The following is a 17,026-nucleotide window of genomic DNA, read 5'->3' as shown; positions in this document are numbered from 1 at the left end:
TTGCCAGAAGAAAGGTTTTCTTCTCAGCGCTTAGGAGTATCACAGTCTGAGTTGAAATTATATGTAATCGTTTTTTCGGGTCCTTGGCTCCATTCATAATTTCCCAAGCGGGTAAGGATCTTTTCATCCCTGGATTCATCCTCTGTTCTGGGAGGAGAGAGGAAGAGATTTTCTTCTTGAGGGAGTTTCATTTGAGAAGTAGAAGTGATCTTGAAAGCATTTTTAATATTCTTTCATGGCTGAGCATAACAATGTCTGATAGATTTTAAATGACGAGGCCATTAAAACACTTTTCTCACTGTGACCGAGCATGATCTCGGTCGCTTCTTCTATAGAGAAAGAGATAATACGACACTGCACACCTTTCATTTACCAAATCTGTAAATTGATTCGTGACGTCAAAGCTCTCATCTTACCACAAACCTCATCTCTGTTCAGTGTTCTTGACTTTGTACAGACGGCTTGCATTAACCTGTTCCTTTCCCTGTCATTTGCAGACTTCTACTTACTTTCTAAGAATTAGAATATTAGACATTTAAAGGGAAGAATGAACTAATAACGCGAACCTATTAAAACCGTAACTTTATCGATTTTTCTGAATTTCACTCTCTCTCTCTCCATACATACATACACACACATATTATATATATATATATATATATATATATATATATATATATATATATATATATATATATATGTGTGTGTGTGTGTGTGTGTGTGTGTGGGTGTGTGTGTGTGTGTATTTTGATTAAATTTTACAAGTAAAAATCACAAAGGCCAACAAGAAAATTTTACATAAATATTTTCTGTTAATTTTGCAAGAAATAAAGGCCTTGAAAAATTCTTCACACTCACACGGTGAAAACGAGTCTCTCTCTCTCTCTCTCTCTCTCTCTCTCTCTCTCTCTCTCTCTCTCTCTCTTCTTACCTTGTTGACTATTGGATGACTTGAGATGCAAACTCTCGAGGAAGATCTCCTGATTTGGCTCCATTTTCCCGAGAGCTCTTTCCTTCGCCTTCCCTTCTCCTCTTCCTCCTCCTCCTCCCCCTCCCTCCTCAGTCCCTCCTTTAACCTCGATGATCGTGGCCTCTTCTGTGCTGAGATCACAGATTCCAGCATCATCCCCCGCGGTGCTCTCTCTCCTTGATGTTAATTTCCCTGCCAGCAGGCGACGCCTAAGTCGTAAGGACAGCAGCACTCCCACAAACACTGCGCCAAGACACAATAGAAGACAATGGAATTATCCTTTCGCGTCGCTTCCTCCTTTCAGCGCATCAAGGTTTCTCGGGATCGATTTGGAATTTCGAGAATATTTACACTGAAGAAAATGACTGAAGCCTAACTAAAGTGACGAATAAAACAGAATAGCTAAGTGTGCGTGAAGAGTAAGGTGCATACCTACAAAAAGTAGTGAGAGAGTTACGGCAGCTATTGCTGCAGGGCCAGCTAATGGATGCGACGAGTTATGGTGATTGTTCCACTGGCAATGTTCTCCTGTGTAGGCCGGGCCACACAAACACATGAACCCAGGATCTGTGTTATAACAGGAGCCTCCGTGGAGGCACGGCCTCCAAAGGCACTCGTTGACGTCCTCGCACACATGACCCATGAGCTGACGCCCCTGACTGCAACTGAAAAAATGAAGCAGCAACAGGTTTTACCTGCCTCCGTATTATTTCCACAGAAAGCATTTATTCTTTGCCTCAATAAAAACACACGACTTTTCTATTACAAATTTGCTCTATATTAGTATATATATGTATGTATATGACCATGTGTACTTCTTACCCACAAATGGGTCTTCCCCAATCATTGATGCATGAAAGTGGTGAGGCACAGGTAATACTTTGACAAGAATTTGTTGCATTGCATCCTGACTCGACCCCCTCAAAACTTGTGACTTTGCCCCAAATTGTTTTATTTAGAGAAGGAGCTAAAGGCATCATATGACCAGATATGCGAAGATCATCCAAGCAAGCTGCAATGAATAAATAAACAGAGATAATAAAATAATCCATAACTGAATGAATTCTATTTCCAGTCCGTGCATCATTCAAGTTATTCTCCAAACGGATTCTTCTGAATTATGATACTTTGTCACGTTAAATTATGAGTCGTGAATAATAATCAACAGTTGAAGTGACTGTAGAACACCTACTGTTAAAATAGATAATAAAGAACACTTACAACATGACTTACTTTCATCTAAATCTTCATCTACAGTAAGGGTCTTTACATCCTCAAATATTGGGATTCCTCCCACAGTCACTCCATCACTTTCGTCCATTCTTAAACCTAATGGTGGTACTTGGACATAGTCAGACATCTTTGAGTGTCCTCTGACAGATTCTATATCGGGAACCATCAGAGTTGGGAAAGAGTAATTTTGTTTCGAGCCATCTGCATCATCAACACCCACCATGATGTTGTGACCATGGCGCTCTGCTCTGACAGTATGCCACAGTCCATCACCAATAAGGTGTCCTTCAACACAAACTGACTCTAATATCGCATCAGAGTTTGCCACTGAAGCACAGGCAATTCCGGACTGTAACTGGAATAAAGTTAACAGTGTATGTACAATTTTAGTGGGAAACCCATGTGCTTGTGAAAAATGATCATTATCCATTGTTATACTTCAGAAAATAGGATTCTCATTTGTAAGTATAATATACTTTACTTAATGTTTGCAGAGATCATTTTGATATTTCAACTTAATATTTCATGTAAACGCATTGTTACTTTACACTGAAACAAATAAAAAAAAAACAGGCAACCTACTTGCAATGAAAAGATATCTTTAGTTTGTTTGGACCCTATGCAAAATATGAGGCCAGATCTTCTACCTCGAGTCCTCATTCGGACTTGAATGCTCATGACCCTTGATGCAGGTGTAAAAGACAGTGCCATTTTCATGTATGACCTTGATCTCAGTTTAGCTGACACTGTTGGGGTGTTGCATTTATCACCAGACCAGCCAGGATCGCAATGACATTCAGGTTTATTAAGACCTCCAGTGCAGGTACCTCTAACTCCACACGTACCTAAGCCATAGGAACAGGAAGATTCTTGTGGCAAGCAACCAGCCACACTGCCTTTGCTTAAAGCAGGCTCTCCTAGATCCATCAACTGCAATAAGACTAATGGACAGTCACGTTTTACCATCCTTCCCACCAAATTAAAACAAATATCCTGTATAAATCAACTTACAAATTATTAATCACATCACAAAATACAACACCACAGATAATCTTCAAAGACAAGAAGATTGCCGTTCGCTCCACAAAATCAAACTGCCATGTTGCAATAAAACCATTATTAATTCATTAATGTGAAAGACATTAAATTTAAAGATGATAACATAATTTGAAATTCCATAAATTCTAATATATGTTAAATTTTTCTAAGCTTATTCTGGACATAACTGATAATATATTTTAGCGCTTTATTTCTTTGCATCACTAGCTGGTCCAAGTTTAAAAAAAAAAAAACATGCAAACTTCAGTGCAGAAAATGCTAGAATACTTCTCAGGCTCATTAGCCGCATTGTATTTGCCTTATATTCTTAGCAAAATACTTTTTTACAATGGATGAAATAATTAAAATTGCTATTGCGACAGACAACAAAAATGTCGATTCCACAGAAATTCTTCCTCACAGCAACTGTCTTTGCTTAGCAGAGGACACAAATATATCATAATCCAAAAGCACAGAGACCTTACCTCACCTGACCATTTATATTCAGGTGGGAAAGACAACCATCTAAGTGCTCCGAAGTAGGTGATTCTTTCCATCCATGACTTTGTGCATTTGGAGGTGCGTGAGCCAAGCCACCCAGTTGAATGGGAGATGCGTTGATCCATAACTCAGCATCTGCTGGATCTCTCCACTCTCGCCTATCGACGCAATGAGAGTCATCATCGTTGCCCTCTTCTTCCCATCTTTTGTCACATAAATCTACCATGAGTGAGGCACCCTGTCATAAATAAAAAGCACCACAACTTTAAAAAAAAAAAACAATTCATGTGATAAATTTAATCACTTTATTGTAAAGTTTATTGGGAAATGTAAATCAACTGAACTGATAAAATATTTACAGATATTGAATCCTCTGACCTGCTTATCAAGTTTCGCATGTATTGTATGCCAGTCTCCATTACTAACTGGTGTACCAACTCGTAATCTGATAGGGTCCGATCCTCCCTCTACCACCATTTGCACCTTGCCTTGAATGACCTGAATTGCCAGTAGAGGCGTGGCTTTAGATGCTGAATCTCGGGCATATTGTATCAGAGGACCAGCATATAGCAGAAGTGCTTCTTGTTTTCGGGTCAGAACTTTGAGGGAGATCACTGTTGGAACACATGCCGGTATTGGTTGGATCCAAATAAAGCCAGACCCCTTAAAGGTTCGTGATATTGCTTTACAGCGGAATCCCCATGTCCCACTTGGACAGACACACCTATATAAAATGGTATAGTTATTTTTCATTTACTTTGAATTTCTAGGTCATAATGAGAATGCTGCATTGCTTAAAATGAAAAAAATATCACTGTATGCACTGGTGTCAAATGAATATCTTTTGTAAACTCCTTCTTGTGAAAATTTACTTATATGGCAAACTTAGTAGGAAGAATATCATTCTGCAAGGTGACAGAAGGTATTTGAATTCAAAATAACAAAGTAAAATGATAACTGTAACCACAGATTTCTTCAAATTAGCCTATATCACTTGAGATGCCAAAGGACGTATTGCAAATACATGAATTCTGAATAAAGATGATAAACTGCTCGCACTTGGTGACTAAACTCATAAGGGCGTTAGTATGGCAATTTCCTAGGAAATGCAGTAGTTAATTTTGTAGAAGTAAGAAATAAATCAGTTTTATAGATTAAAGATCTCTACTTACCTCATACCTTGAGTAGTTCTGATACATCTCCCACCATTTAGGCAAGAAATGGATGTGCACGTTTCTGGTTCATGGAAGCTACAGTGGGTGGTCTGAGTAAGGCGAGGGGTAACTACAGACGTCAGATTTGTGTCCACTACCTATGAAGAGCAGTGATGCTATATTGCCATTTTGTTAGCATATTTTTGAGCAATTTCTTTTAAAATCTTGCTGCATTTGTACCCATTCGTGAGAACAAAAAAATAGTTAAGTGGAATCTTTTACTGGTAAGCAACTGCAGGTCATGACAGTAAAATGCATATCCTTCATAAGAACAAGAAGCTTTTAAGCCTGGAAGGAAACACATGGCCTTGGGTTCCTGACGAAAGTTAAAGGAAAGGTTGATCAAACCACTGATTTTGTTTACAGTGCTCTTTGAAGCAAATAACTCCATTAATAAAAAAGACTGATTATTTGGAATCACAAGCACTTTAAGCAGAATGTACCAGGATATGAGAAAAAGGCCTGGCCAACTGTCAAATAGCTGGTGGATTATATTCAACAGGTGATAATGGATGTCCATTTTTACAGAGAAAAGAGAAAAATATCACTGGCCTGCCTGTTCCTTTTAGTGCTGCTGAGCTCACTTCCTCACCTTATTTCTTTGAATTCAGCTGGGTGACTAGACACTTCACACAAATAAATTATTTTACAGAAATTTTAGTCAGCTGTAATAAGAATTTAATAAAGAGATAGGTAAGTGAAGTAAATCTTGTTGAGCTCCTAGAATTTTACCAATTTTTAATTTGTGTTTCTTCCTTGCTATGGAGGCTTTTGAGCTTACACTGCACACTACCCTATCAATACTTATTTACTTAACCTGCACGCTACCCCATTGATATTTATGTATATCTAAGAACACCATGTCTTATCTAAAAGTTCTTGGGCGCCGTGACCAAAACCAAGCTTCACTAACGGAACTGCCACCCCACCACAGTGTTTGCTGAGTTCCATAGTCGTGCACGTCCACATAGGTTTATGAATTACCCATGCGTAAAAAATTGACATTGGGCCGTGTCAGAATACGTGAGGAGACACTGGGAAAAGGAAATGCAAATTCATACCTCTTAAAAATATGGTCGCTATCAGAGGTATGACATGACCTTTTAAGGTCAATCTTCCTACAAGAAATCTTTTCGGAAATAATACAGAAAGAAGCACAAATAACGTGCATTGTATAAAACAAAAGTATGACATGGAGATTTGAATCTTTAACATTTCTTGAGGATTGAATTGAAAACTGGGTCTTTTTTATTCCTTTAATTTATACCTTCCAAGGATACCAAAAAATCGTCCACTGCTCGGCCACGAGAGGCAGTCGAGTACCATTAGGTAGACAGGTGAGTCAAACGGAAAGGTGGAGCGTTTCTAGACGGCGTCACTATCAGTGACGTTTTGGCAGTTGGCCCTCTGGTCAGGAGATATGGTGAATAGTTTATTTACAGAAACTTTGCAACTATAAAAATAGCTTGCCTTGATATATCTCTGAATTTTCACGTAATCCCGCAATTAAAAAGTTCCAAAAAACTGTCTATCATCATTTCTAAACCAGGGAACGATCCGCTCATCAATTATAATTCCCCTTGGGTGTAAGTTATCTTCGGGGTATTGTGAACTTGATATTAAATGGTATTTGAGGCTTAATATTTGTTAATATAAGAAATTCCAGCGGTTACATACATACATACATACATACATACATACATATATATATATATATATATATATATATATATATATATATATATATATATATATATATATATATATAATATATAAACATAACATCCACGAAGGAAAGAGAAACAGTGGAGTGCTGCAAATAAATATTTTTTCCTTTGTAATTCCCATCTGTCATTTATATGAGTTTTCTTTGTAAACCTATTTTTATATTTCTCCAGTCTGCTAAGTAAAGGATTGTAAGTCGAAAGGTCTTGCAACACTCCATTGTTTCTCTTTCCTTCGTGATTTTGTCTTTATTTATATATTCATCATGTTCCATATTTTCGTGATCCAGTTATACGCACACACATACATACATACACACACACACACACACACACACACACACACACACACACACACACACATATATATATATATATATATATATATATATATATATATATATATATATATATATATATATATATATTTATATATATATATATATATATATATATATATATATATATATTTATGCATAAGTTACATCCATGCATAGGCACATAGGCTCACTCATAGATCCACACATATACTCATATAATATATATATATATATATATATATATATATATATATATATATATATACTGTATATATTTATATAATGTGAGTGTGATGGGGTAATTTATGTGTTCATTATTACATAAGAAAATATAAGCTCTAACTATCAGAGACGATGAGAAATAAAAGTACATTTTTTTTAGCGAAGATGCAAACATTCTACTTGTGAAATATTCATTAAATTCATACAGTCGCAGGGCTAAGTCGAAATATTCATAGAAGCAGCTGAATCGAAGCTACAACAAACAAAACGATAATAGAAATATTAAATATCTTTTTTATATGCTCACGTTACCTGAAGTGGAAGAGAAAGGGAAGCCCTGGATGCTGCCGAGGGCGGGTCCGGAGGGTCGACCAACACAGGTGAGGAGGAATGATCGCGTCCTGCAAAGGACTCCTGGGAGCTCCATCTTCCTCTGTTCATCTCCTCGCCCAGGATGACATCCGGTTCCTCGACGAAGACTGTCAGGTTCGTTGCCTTTTCCAGCTGTTACCAGGCAGTGAGAATATCTTGTCAATACCTCGTCGACATCCATATATATATATATATACACATAAATTCTATATATTTTTTACTCTCCTTTCTCCTCTTCTTTATCCCTACTCTAAGCATGGTCCTTAGATCCTGACTGTCTATAAGGTATTTCATTCACAGCTTTAGCTTAACACAGGAGCAATGGGTTCTTTCCACGATCACAGAGAGAGAGAGAGAGAGAGAGAGAGAGAGAGAGAGAGAGAGATAATATTAGGAAGGCACAATCACAAACATACATAACGACTTGAAACAGACACGCAGTTAGAGAGAGAAGGACTGACAGACAGAGTGTTTTTGGAAAAGCATAAAGAATTAAACATGGATAATAAAGAGTCTAACGCTGAATCATAAGTGAACAGGAAATGAGGCGAATAATTACACTTGTAAAATGCCTCTAAATATACATTAATTTATTTACTTAATATACAACGCACATTTGTCATATACTTAAACTGAAAACAACTGAAAGACACCTCCATTTATCTATTTCTTTTTTTTTTTTTTTTTTTTTTTTTTACTATCATATATATTCAGGTTTACTGCGTATTTATAACATGGGTGGATTATTTTTGTCGGTCTTCTCATTAAAAAGGAAGATACATTATAAATATTACCATTATGACAGTAATTACAGTGTATTTTATTATGACCATTATATAAATGAAACCCTTAGAAATATTAAAAACCTCGCCTTTCAGACCTAGATCCAATACAGCAGAATAGAGTGGCACTTTATAAATCCACTTAAAAAGTGTCGTCAGGTTTTGGTCACATAATGTAACTTCTAATTGTAGTAGGGTTGCCCTTACGGCATACAGTGTTTGTATTTCAAAAGTCTGGTATTTTGGTATATTGATAGAACAGTACACCTTAGAAAGTCAGACAAGGATGCTCGTACTAGGGCTAAGTAACACACTTGGGATATAACATGCTCTGAGGGCAAATGAGGTGGAGTAAATGAAAAAAGAAATGATAAAAAAATTTTAACTTGGGAATTTTTTAAAATGAAAGCACTTTGAGGCTCATATGTATTTTCTATATATATAAATGTGAATATCACTAAAATTGTAAACTTGTATGTATGCATCTCCTTTGAATTCTTTTGTTGTGTAAAGTATGTGTACTATCACTGAAAATGCTTTTCTTCCCTGAGATTAATAATTTTGTCTAGAATTCATCACTTTAAATAAACGTGTTAATCAAAACCACACCACGTGTGACTTTCTTTCTAAAGTAAATAATCGACTGTCATTCAGAGTTTTCCCCGGCAGAGTCGGGTTGGTCAGCTAGTGGACATATAAAAGGTAATCTTTAAACCGCATTAGACTCTAAGTCGAAGTATATCGACAGCCTGAAATACACATAATGATTTAAGGACAGAAAAAAATTATCTCCCTCACTCCCTTTTGAGGTCATAGATCTGCAGTACCTTTGGTGGAGTTTTGAAACTTCCGTTCTTCATCATGGTCCTATTGTGTTTCAAGCTTTTGTGCTCTACCTCCAAAGCTTTCAACTTTATTTGGGGTCAAAATCGAGAGATCAACCGGAATATAATCTATGGAGACCTGATCAACAGGACATCACACTGCGTGTACAGCGTAAAACAAAAGCAAGTCTTCACCATAAAGGATAATAATAATAATAATAATAATAATAATAATAATAATAATAATAATAATAATAATAATAATAATGCTCACCTGGTCGGAATGCAGGCCTAGAATGCCCTGAAATTTGACGGGATTCATGTAAGTTCCTCCTCTTTCCTGAACGCTAACCCAAACACAAGTTGCGGGCTGAGGACTGGTTTGAGCTAAGCTACCGTTTCTCTGCGAAGACGACAAAGACATTGCATACCACGAGGACGATGAGGATGTAAATGGCTTCTGCACTTGAGAAGACGTTTTCGGGAAGCTGACGTCGTAGATGCTCACGATCTCGAGCGACTGGATGGAGTCCCCGAAGATTTCCTTCATGGAATCAGTGAGGCTTCCAAGTTCTCCACCACCTTGCTGGGTTTTGGGAGAAGCGAAGGCATGTTTCGAGCCAAACGATAATTTAAGTTTAAAATAGCCCATGACCATCCAGAAAGGTCCCAAATGTGGTTAATATTATGCAAGAGCAGAAAACCTATCAAATAATCATGAACAGAATTTGCACGTTCAGAAATACTAATGTACGTGCAAGATTCAAAATATGTTTAATCTTCTACGTATATTAAAAGAAAATTTGATGATGTTTACTCGTTCTGGGAATTAAAAGCAACTAAAAATTATCTTCAACTTTCAGGAAAGACTGAAGGATCTAACAGATATTCGCCAGTACACTCGTGCTGAACCAATTTTTTAACCAAAAGACAGTCCCGACATTAGAAATACAAGAGAGAGAAAGTTACGGAGCAGATGAAAGGACAGAAAGTGACAAGAGAGAGTGAAAAAGAGACACAATCAAAAGAAAATAAAAATAGAGACTAATGGAAGAAAAGACGGGAAGACAAACATAAAAAAACTGACAAACAGAAACAACAGGAACTAAATAATAAGTCAGACACATATAGAAAAGAGAGAGAGAGAGAGAGAGAGAGAGAGAGAGAGAGAGAGAGAGAGAGAGAGAGAGAGAACAAGATGAGAAACTAGAACAAGGACAGAGACACAAACATACAGAAAAGAGAGAGAGAGAGAGAGAGAGAGAGAGAGAGAGAGAGAGACCTTACCTTACCTTACAGTTCGTTCGGGTTGCCCCAGGTCCCTCAGTGTGAGGCACCTCTGATGTCTACCAGAGAATTGCTAATGCATCTTCCGGTATATTTTGCATCTTCCAACCTTGAATGGTCTGGGATGCAGCTTAGGTATTTGTCGAGCTTATTCTTAAACATCTACGCTCACTCTTGATATGTTCCTCAGATGAGCTGGTAACGCATTGAATAGACGATGCATTATCGATGCCGGTGTGTAGTTGATTAATGTCCTGTGTGCTTTCCTTAGTTTTTCTGGTATAGTTTCGGGCACTATTAATCTTCCTCTGCTTGCTCTTTCTGATATTTTTAGCTTAATGATGTTTTCGGTAATTCCTTCTATCTGTTTCCATGCCTGTATTATCATGTAGCATTCTCTTCTCCTTTTGAGACTATATAATTTCAAGAATTGTAGTCTTTCCCAGCAGTCAAGGTCCTTAACTTCTATTCTAGCTGTAAAGGACCTTTGTACACTCTCTATTTGTGCAATATCCTTTTGGTAGTGTAGGCACCATATCAAATTGCAATATTCAAGTAGACTACGTACATACGTTTTATAAAGCATAATCATGTGTTTGGCTTTCCTTGTTTTGAAGTGCCAGGACAACATTCCCGTTTTTGCTTTGCATTTTGCCAATAGTATTGCTATTTGATCATTGCATAACATATTCCTATTCAACATCACACCAAGGTCTTGAACTGTTTCCTTATTTGCAACTGTCTCGTTATTAGGTCCCCTATATGCATATAGCATTCCTCCTTTATCACCATAATTTATTGATTCAAATTTATCAGAGTTAAATACCTCTGCCCATTCATATATTTTGTTTAGGTCTCTTTGTAGCGAGTTCCTATCATCACAAGTAATTTCTCTACTTATTCTTGTGTCATCGGCGAAACTTCTCACTACCGAGTCCTTAACATTACTGTCTATGTCTGCAATCATAATAACAAACAGCAATGTAGCTAACACCATACCTTGTGGCACACTGGATATTACCTTTGCTTCATCCGATTTCTCATCGTTTGCAATCACTATCTGTTTTCTGTTTTGCAAGAATTCTTTTATCCATCTTCCTACTTTGTCCATAATATTATGTTTTCTAATTCTTTTCGCTAATATATTATGGTCTACCTTGTCAAAAGCTTTTGCAAAGTCTAGGTAAACCACATCTGTATCTTTTTCGTTTATCATAATTTTTATATATGTTTTCATGGTGGACTAACAGTTGGGTTTGTGTACTTTTTCCGGGTACAAAACCATGTTGTCCTATATTAAACAAACTATTTTTCATTAAATGTTTCATTATATTTCTCTTCCTTACCCTTTCATACATTTTCATAGTATGTGATATTAGACTCACAGGCCTATAATTACTTGCCTCTAATCTTGATCCACCTTTGAAAGTAGGGGTACTATATGCTAATTTATGGTCATCATAAATCTTGCCGGTATCTACACTTTGTCTTAATAATATTGCAAGCGGCTTTGCGACAGGATGAACTACTTTCTTTAACAAAATGGCAGGGATGCCGTCTGGTCTGGCTGCTGATCCATTTTTAATTTCATTAATAGCCTGCACAATATCAGCTTCATTAATATCTATGTCTGATAAATATTCACTATTTTCATCTCTTATTTCTGTATCATTATCTTCATTATCAATTCTAGGTGTAAATTTACTCTTTTATAACTTTCTGCTAATATGTTGCACATTTCCTTTTTTTCATTCATTAATCGCCCTTCAATTCTTAGAGGACCTATTTCTACTCTTCTTTTATTCATCTTTTTTGCATATGAGTAAAATATTTTGGGGTTTTGCTTGATATTTTGTAAGGTCTTTTCTTCTAAATCCCATTTTTCATTTTCTTTTGATTGTGTAATCTTTTGTTCTGCATTTTCTATCTTACTTTTTAGTCCTATCATTTTCCATGCATTCTTTTCTTTTGCAAGACCACTTTTCCACTTTCTCATTTTCTGGAGCAAGATCCTTCTGTCTCTTGGTATTCATGACTGTTTACTTTTGTTCTTCGGTATATATTTATCCACTATTTTCTCTAATATTTTATATAATATATCCGTATTTACCTGTATATTATCACTTACGAATATGTTTTCCCAGTCTTTGTTTAATTCTTCATTTATTTCTGACCACTTTATATTCTTACTATAGAAATTGTATTTTCCATATCCTTCCCACTTTTTCATCCCTTGCTTATCTCTGTTTTCACTTGCTTTGGAATGGACTGTTAATTCTGGCATTATGGTCTGAAATACAATATTATACACTATTATTTCTTTAACATAATTCACCTCATTCACAAATACTAGGTCTAAAATATTATCCTTTCTTGTTGGCAGGTGATTTATTTGCTGAATGTTTTGTTCTAGTAGCATATCTAATAGCTTTTCAAATCGCTTCTTATCCTCTGCGCTACTATTACTCTCTTTTTTATACGTATAAATACAACCACAATCTCCTATTCGTTCTTTCCAATCTATGAAAGGAAAGTTAAAGTCTCCGCACAGGAGTATAGTGCAGTCTTTGTGATTTCTACATATATCATCCAATTTGTCTATTATTATGTCAAACTCTTTTGTGTTAGGGGATCTGTATATTACGATGTTCACTAATTTTCCAGATTCATATTCTACCGCTATTAATTCACAGTCTGTATTACTATATTTCTCACAGATTTTTCCTTGATTTACGTCTCTCCCATATGTCGCGGTTCCCCCTTGATTCCTGTTTTTTCTATCTGATCTATAAGTTTGGAAACCCTTTATCTGATCATCATTACCAAGTCTCTTGGGAATACCAGGTTTCACTTATATTCATTATATCTATTTTTTCAGTTTGGGTTAGTTCTTCTAAGAACTCTATTTTTCTTTCTGAGTTACTCGAAACCAAATCCTGTGCACTCATCACTGTGAAGGTTTGCATGTTATCCCCATTATCCAATATAGGTAATAATAAGGATTTTCCCATGTCTCTTTCCTGTTCTGATATGTTGTTCTTTTCTTCATTCCAGAAATTCGGACATTAAAAAATCCAACTTTTCCAATATATTTGATCTTCCATCTTCATATTTGTTCATTTTGTGTTTATATCTGCATGTATCTCCCTATCTGCACCATCCCCTGGCATCGTAGATACATTGCTTGTTCCTTGCAATGTACCTAGGTGCTGATGCCTCATATCGCGGTGCTGACATTTCACAACGTGGTGTTGGCTTGCTTTTTTCCTTCACCTCATGTTCTTTGTTCCTTTCTTTATTTGCTTCATTTTTACTTTGATTTTTAATATGTATTTGATTTTGATTTTTGTTCTCCATGGCTACAGGATGCATATATCTACAATTTTTTTTGAACCTTCATCCTTTTTGCATATTTTTGGATGTAGATCGCTGCATTCATCCTCATAGCCGTCTAGATATGCACATTTGCCAATTGTGACTATCTTGGGATGCTTGTAGTAACATCTTTCACCGAATCTGCAATTCCCTGTTTTCAAAAGGGTGCAGATTGTGTCTTTCTTTTCTTTTTTTTCTTGCTCTTTCCCATCAGTATCAAGATCTGGGTACAAGCTCTTTGGGATTTTATTTTGAGCTGTCATGTCATAATTTATTTCCTCATATGTATGCTGCTGTATTGCCTCATGTGTAGAATCTATGAGTTTCTCTGCATCCATACTCTTATCCTGTTCTTTTTTTCATTATTTTTTTCTATCTTTTCAATCTTATTTTCTTCTTCTTTTCCATTTTCCTCTTCATCCTCTTCCTCATCTTCTTCATCCTCTACTATTTGCACATTAAGTCTTGATTTAATAACATTGTCCATCCATACTAGACATGTTGAGCAAAATACTCCTCTGTCCTTATTTTTATTTTGCTGGACTTCTGCACATGTAGGATGAGTAGGTACGTGGCATGCATAGCATTTCCTGATCAGGTTTTGTGGATATACAATGTTTTAGGCATTCGTTTTCCTATTACATTAATCAGTATATTCACTATATTCACCTTATTCATTTTCTTTGTTGGAACGTGCTGATTGATGTAAATTTTCTTTATAAGTCTCTTAATCACTTGAAATTTCTTTGGTACTCCTTCAGTTATTTTCATTATTTTTTTTCTGCAGACTTGCTCCAGTTTGAAGGATCATATCCTTTCAATAAGCTTGTGAATATTTTTGCATATTTTTGGTTGGAGCTATCATTGTTCTCAACGATAAGAAACCCTAGCTCCCTGTTTGCCAGGTCATCATATTGGTAATCTGAAAGGCAAGCAAGGTTCCTCCCTTTCTTACCACTGTTGTTGCTAGGCACCTCCATGATGTTCAGTTTTTAATAATTCACTCGAAAAAACAAACTTAGTCGATGCTTTATCATGCTATTCTGACATTAATCTAATCACCGACAGAGACAGAGAGAGGTGGGGGGGAGGGAATGGGAGCGGGATGAGAAACCAAGAACAACGGCAAAAACACAAACACAGAAAAAACAGAGAGAGAGAGAGAGAGAGAGAGAGAGAGAGAGAGAGAGAGAGAGAGAATGGGAATGGGATGAGAAACCAAGAACAAGGGCAGAAACACAAACACATAGAAAACAGAGAGAGAGAGAGAGAGAGAGAGAGAGAGAGAGAGAGAGAGAGAGAGAGAGAGAGAGAGAGACAGGATGAGAAACCAAAAACAAGGGCAGGAACACAAACACAGAGAAAACAGAGAGAGAGAGAGAGAGAGACAGACAGACAGACAGACAGACAGACAGACAGACAGAGAGAGAGAGAGAGAGAGAGAGAGAGAGAGAATGGGAATATTCTAAGAAACCAAGAACAAGGGCAGACACAAAAACACACAGAAAACAGAGAGAGAGAGAGAGAATGGGATCGGTATGAGAAAACAAGAACAAGGGCAGAAACACAAACACAGAAAACAGAGAGAGAGAGAGAGAGAGAGAGAGAGAGAGAAGAGAGGAATGGGAATGGGATGAGAAACCAAGAATAAGGGCAGAGATACAAACACACAGAAGAGAGAGAGAGAGAGAGAGAGAGATGAAGCCAGACTGAGAGGCGCTTGAAATGAGTCCCCTTACCATGGGAATCCAGCCAGCTGTGAGCTCTCGGGGCGTCGTCGGCATGAGAGTAATGGGCGAGGAATGAGCAAGGGCTTCCTGCGTCAGGTGGCGCACTATAACCGTCACGTTGGCTGATATCCCTCGCTGACCCCAGGAGGCGTCGTCGACCGAGAAGTGCAGCTCGTATCTGTTGTAGTGGTTATGAAGGACAGCGGCGTTTGCGCTTCCTGATTGCTCTTTAATTGATCATCTCCTACTATTACTGCTATATTTACTGCTTCTGCTATTGCTGCACTTACTATTACTGGTATCACTACTGCCAATAATAACAATAGTTGTCGCTCTCTAACTTATCTATATTTGGGTGAGCGGGAGCTAATCTAACCAAAGTAATAATAATAATAATAATAATAATAATAATAATAATAATAATAATAATAATAATAATAATAATAATAATAATAATAATAAATTTGCCCGTTGATGAAACTGGAACAATGATGACAATAATACATTAAGAAAAAATTTTTTTTTTAATTTTAAAACATGCTTTTCTTAAAATGCACTAAAAACTAAAAAATAATTTTTTTACTCACACCTGGATTTTCTTACAATTACTCATGTCTACAAAAATAAAAGCGTGCGCCACAAACATGGAAGGAAATGCTGCAAGAAGATGGAAGGTGAGGGGAGGGGATGAGGAAGGAGGAGAGGGGAAGGGGAGGGGGAAGGGATGAAAACAGGAAGGGGATGGAGGGGAAGAGGAGGGGAGGAAGGGGAGGGAGGGGTGGAGGAGGAAGGGGAGGGAAAGGGAGGGAAGTGGAAGGCAGGGGAAGGTGGCAGGAAGGGGAAGGGAGGGGAGGGAAGAGGGAAGGGGAGGAAACAGTTAAATTAAAACTTAATCGTGTCCTCCGGAACGGGGATGGGGAGGGGAGGGAGAGAGGAGGGGAGGGGACAGTTAGGGAGTGTATGGGAAGGGGAGGGTAATGGGGAAGGGGGAGGGGAAGGGGAAGGGGAAGGGAAGGGGGAGGGAAGGGGATGGAAGGTGGAAGTGAAGAGGGATGGAAGAGGGAAACGGAGGGAAGAGGGAAGGGGAGGGGGAGGACACATCTAAATTAACACTTGATCATGTGCTCTGGAAGGAGAGGGGGACGGAGAGGGAAGGGGATGGAAGAGGGAAGGGGAGGAGGAGGACACAGGTAAATTAACATTGGATCGCATGTTCCGGAAGGGGGAGAGGAAGGGGGAGGGGAGGGAAGAGGGAAGGGGAGGGGGAGGACACAGCTAAATTAACACTTGATCATGGGCTCTGGAAGGGGAGGGGGAGGGGAGGGGTATGATGAAGAGGAAAGGGGAGTGGGAGTACACAGCTAAATTAACACTTGATCTATGCTCCGGTTGGGGAGGGGAGGTGGATGGAAGAGAGAAGGGGAGGGGAGACAC

At 37.6% G+C, this 17,026-nt stretch overlaps 1 protein-coding gene across 3 annotated transcripts in view; it reads right to left on the bottom strand.

The window, feature by feature from the left end:
• LOC136834430 (putative neural-cadherin 2) overlaps nt 1-17,026 on the bottom strand; it is a 582,131-nt gene that overhangs the window by 7,336 nt on the left and 557,769 nt on the right. For 2 of the 3 annotated variants that reach the window (XM_067097028.1, XM_067097029.1), the window contains exons 15-25: nt 15,602-15,770; nt 9,475-9,786; nt 7,535-7,726; nt 4,915-5,054; nt 4,121-4,466; nt 3,732-3,980; nt 2,786-3,133; nt 2,204-2,558; nt 1,793-1,982; nt 1,403-1,635; nt 932-1,213 (exon numbers count right to left, since the gene is read on the bottom strand). In XM_067097028.1, coding sequence (XP_066953129.1) covers nt 932-1,213; nt 1,403-1,635; nt 1,793-1,982; nt 2,204-2,558; nt 2,786-3,133; nt 3,732-3,980; nt 4,121-4,466; nt 4,915-5,054; nt 7,535-7,726; nt 9,475-9,786; nt 15,602-15,770 — 2,816 coding nt within the window. The remainder of the gene's footprint in view (nt 1-931; nt 1,214-1,402; nt 1,636-1,792; nt 1,983-2,203; nt 2,559-2,785; nt 3,134-3,731; nt 3,981-4,120; nt 4,467-4,914; nt 5,055-7,534; nt 7,727-9,474; nt 9,787-15,601; nt 15,771-17,026) is intronic. The other variant, XM_067097030.1, reaches the window with a different exon arrangement.

The sequence above is a fragment of the Macrobrachium rosenbergii genome, chromosome 53 (assembly GCF_040412425.1).
Source record: "Macrobrachium rosenbergii isolate ZJJX-2024 chromosome 53, ASM4041242v1, whole genome shotgun sequence".
Classification (NCBI taxonomy): Eukaryota; Metazoa; Arthropoda; class Malacostraca; order Decapoda; family Palaemonidae; genus Macrobrachium; species Macrobrachium rosenbergii.
The sequence above is the reverse complement of the archived record's forward strand: the minus strand, read 5'-3'. Positions and strand labels throughout refer to the sequence as shown.